Below are 4169 nucleotides of genomic sequence, written 5' to 3'. Positions count from 1 at the left end.
GGCCGGCGTTGCTGCCGCCGAGGAGGCGGGCGCTTGGCGTTGGGCAGGCGGCGGTGCTGCTAAATTAACGCGTCTCCTTCGGCTTCTGCTTCGCCTTTGGCCTCCAGAATTTATGCGAGATGAAAGTAAGAAGTTTAATCTTTTCTAGGAAGAAGAAAAACTAATCCAGCAGGAACTAACCAGTTTGAAAGCAACAGTTTCTGCCCCCACCACAACACTTGTGAGTTCCCTTAGTGCTTACGGGCTGTGGGAACAGCAGACCAAAGGTGAAGAAAAACAGTGTTCTCACTCTTTTTGCCAGGCGGTGCGTAGAGGTTGTCTGCGTTACAGATATTTATCGAAAAGGTACCGATGCCTGTGGCTTTGCGGCACGGTGAAAATAGTGAGGACACTGCGGTTCCGTTTGTGAACAAACGGTAACGATACGGCGCCCAGAGTCTGCCGGTCTGTAGTTTCTGAAATAACGCCAGAGAAAAAGCTGGGTGATGAACTGCTTCCATCAAATAACGTTCTTTGCAGGCTGACGTTGTTCTTACAACTTATTTGTGCTATATAAGAAGCTGTGCTTTGTTGTATGCGCTGTTGCTCATGTCCGAGTTACAGGAGTTGATATATTCTGGTTTCAGTGAGTTAACGCGTACCTCAGTCCCACGAGTGAGAATTTTTGAAGGGAAAAATAAGTTTTACCTCACACATAGTGAAAACCCATCCTAGGCCAGTGTAGTGATTGGTAAAAAATAATTTGCATTAGCAGTGCGATCATCTAACACTTAATTCGTATTTTTTGTGTTAGTCATAATTACTCTAGTGTTGATCACGTGCATGCTAATCAAGATAACATCTTTAAGTGTAGCATATGGGGAGTTCTGCTCTTACGGTCAAAAATTAATATTGATTTGCGGAAGAGGTTCATAGCAAAGGAAAAATTGCGAATACCCTGATTTTAGAAAACGAATGTGAATGCGCAGATGTTTCTATCGGATAAAGTCCTCTTCGTTAGAGCAGTGAAGAAGAGCATAAAACATGGCTGACTTAATTCTCAGTAATTTATTTTTGGTATTTCAGAGACTGATGAAAGAATGTATGGTGAGACTCATCTATTGTGAAATGCTGGGGTACGAGTCTTCCTTTGGATATATCCATGCAATCAAGCTTGCGCAGCAGGGAAATCTTTTGGAGAAAAGAGTTGGTATGTGCATGGAGCTGTAGCCTTAATAATATTCTCAAAGTATTTTTAAAGTTTCTTAGGATCTATAATTCATGTAAAAATACAACTTACTTAAAATGTTCTTCTGTTTTCTTGGTCTTGTTTCATAGTCTCTCACTCCTCTTCGAAAATAACTAAATCCCTAATTTGTGAGCTGCTCTGCATCTGCTTGTAGAACGGAAGGCAGGGGAAATTTATTTTAAATCATCAGTTTTTCTTTCATTGTTTTGAATTGCGGCACCAATAAACAAGTGATTTATGAGAAATCTCATTAAAGAACACATCAAACTGAGAATGAGTTTCTGATGGGATTTGGTTTCTTTTTCAAGTACTGTAGTGCAAGAGTAGACAAAGATGTTAACGTCAGACAATTTCCACAAGCATTGTATTGGTTTCCCAGTGTTTAACTTAGAGATAGTTGTTTAGAATTTTCATAAAGGGCTTATTGCTGTTAGCAAAGTGGCCCTGAAATATTTTCTGTTTCGGTGCTTGTGGGATTTTTTTTTTTTAGTTTAGAGACAGTTGTAGGAAACGAGGCAAATAGGGAGGTCCTTATAGCATAGGTGCAGAAGGTCCTGAGGAAATCTGAAAGGCTAGTTCAGATTTCTTTGAAATTTCATGCCGTTGTGATTTCCTTGCCTGCCAGCGTGGCTGTTCACCTGTTTCCAGTAGATCTAGTTTGAAATAGCTGTCAGCGTGTCTCGTCTGGAGGATTTCCTTGCAGTTGCCGATTCAGCTGCCTAGTGAAGTCATTTCTTCTTGTTTGCAGAGAGCATGGTTTAACTCCAAGCAGTACTATGTCTGCACAGGCAGAAGGAAGGCAATGTCTTGCGGGATATGCTTGTTTGATATCCTTTGTTTGAATTTCATCTGGATCACCCGCTCAAGTATTGGAGTTTCTGAGAGAATGCGTTACAAGTGATGATTTAAAGTTGCTTTATCCCTGAGTAATGAAAGCCAGTGTGCAGATGCTCTGGCAGGGATTAAGAAATGCTATCTTCACCAAACCTGGGAGGGCAGGTGGTAAGCTGTTTTGAAGAAAACTTTGTGACCTCTGTAAGTGTCAAGAACCAATGTGTCTTGTTATTAATTGGTTTGAGACCTTTCCATACTAGGGCTCTTTTTGAGAATCATAGAATCATTAAGGTTGGAAGAGACCTCTAAGATCATCGAGTCCAACCGTCAACCCAACACCACCATGCCCACTAAACCATGTCCCTAAGCGCCTCATCTACACGTCTTTTACTCAACCACTTCCCTGGGCAGCCTGTTCCAATGTTTAACTACTCTTTCAGTAAAGAAATTTTTCCTTACATCCAATCTAAACCTCCCCTGGTGCAACTTGAGGCCATTTCCTCTCGTCCTTTCGCCAGTTACTTGGGAGAAGAGACCGACACCCACCTCGCTACAACCTCCTTTCAGGTAGTTGTAGAGAGCAATGAGGTCTCCCCTCAGCCTCCTTTTCTCCAGGCTAAACAACCCCAGCTCCCTCAGCCGCTCCTCAGCAGACTTGTTCTCCAGACCCCTCACCAGCCTCGTTGCCCTTCTCTGGACACGCTCCAACATCTCAACATCCTTCTTGTAGTGAGGGGCCCAAAACTGAACACAGTATTCGAGGTGCGGCCAGAAGGCCACAGAAGGCTTTGGTGAAGCAGCATTATTTTTTTTTTTAAATGTAGGTGGCTTAAGTTTCTCTGGACACAAAGCACCCTTAAGCTTTGATCTGCTAAAAGGATGTTATCAAGAGCGTGTGTGTGGATTTTGGTTTTCGTGTTGTTGTTCTGCAGTTATATGTGATCTGTGAGGACGACCTCGTCTGTTCTCAGTGCAATATACGGAAGTCTGTGTTAAGGAAGTGTTGTCAGTTGATCCAGTCAAGATGGGTTACTCTTCTACCCAACGTGAGCCTCAATATATGAGAGCGAACTACCTTTTTGCAGGTGTGCTAAGCTGACCAAGTCCATAGTTTCACAAGCAGATGGATCAATCTGATAGCCCAGACAATACAGTTATTTATATCGAAGTTGCTCGTTTTGATCCCTAAGCCCTGAATGAACCAAGACCTTTTTTAAGATCCATCTCTGCAATACAAATATTGTCATGAGTTGTGGCACACCCCCCCCCCTTTAGGTCCCTTAGTTTAAAAGGAAGAGGGGTCTTGAAGAAAAAGGTTTCTGGCAGGTTTCTTTTCTGGGGTTCTGGAATTAGAAAATAATAAGAAATAACAAGGGAGTTTTTTTGGCATAGGATGGTGAATTCTGTATTCCAAGTTGAAGATAAAGTTTATTTGAAATGGAACTTTATTTTTTGTAAGAAAGAGAAACAAATACAAGGAAGTGGATTTGTTGTGTAGTCTAGAAGGAATATGCTTTTGTCTGTGCAGAGAAGATACTCGTTTTTCAGGAAGTGTTTTTTCATGGTGTTCTTGGCTGCTTTTTAGCTATAACAGTATTGTAATGTCTCTTATTTCTCACAGCTTATGAATTCTGAGCTGTTATTTGTTGAGCTTTACTGCAACTTAAATATAACTGGTTTGCCTGGAAATAAAAGTCTTGATATTTAAAACACAAGCAACTGTCATCCAACAGTGGGGGGTTTTTGTTGGGGTTTTTTTTAATTGTTTGAATTAACTCTTCTTGTATTACAGACAGTCTTAATTTTTCTATCTTGAAGTTGCTTATTGCTTGAAAGTAGTAATCGAGGCTGCTTTCTTTTATAGGTTACTTGGCAGTTTCTTTATTTCTCCATGAAAATCATGAACTGCTACTTCTACTTGTGAACACAGTTGTGAAGGTACAGTGTTTTTGGAGGGCTGGAGGTAAACTAAACTTGGACCAATTCTTCCCGTTTTGTGTCACACGACATCTAAGCTATGTACTCATTAATTTTGTCTTGCTCTCTTAAAGTTGCTGTTTCTTTGGTTAGCAATGAAAATTTGAAATGTCTTTCCCTGGCTTTTTAA

At 41.0% G+C, this 4169-nt stretch overlaps 1 protein-coding gene across 1 annotated transcript in view; it reads left to right on the top strand.

Moving 5' to 3' along the window:
• The first annotated feature begins 154 nt into the window (after positions 1-154).
• The window catches only part of AP4E1 (adaptor-related protein complex 4, epsilon 1 subunit), a 23939-nt gene continuing 19924 nt past the window's right edge, over positions 155-4169 (top strand). The window contains 3 exon segments of the mRNA XM_009330958.1: positions 155-220; positions 1066-1189; positions 3927-4000. Coding sequence (XP_009329233.1) covers positions 1072-1189; positions 3927-4000 — 192 coding nt within the window. The 5' untranslated portion in view covers positions 155-220; positions 1066-1071.

This window comes from Pygoscelis adeliae, unplaced genomic scaffold (assembly GCF_000699105.1).
Source record: "Pygoscelis adeliae isolate BGI_AS28 unplaced genomic scaffold, ASM69910v1 Scaffold318, whole genome shotgun sequence".
In the NCBI taxonomy this organism is placed as follows: domain Eukaryota; kingdom Metazoa; phylum Chordata; class Aves; order Sphenisciformes; family Spheniscidae; genus Pygoscelis; species Pygoscelis adeliae.
Note: the sequence above shows the minus strand (reverse complement) of the source record. Positions and strands in the feature narration are given on the sequence as shown.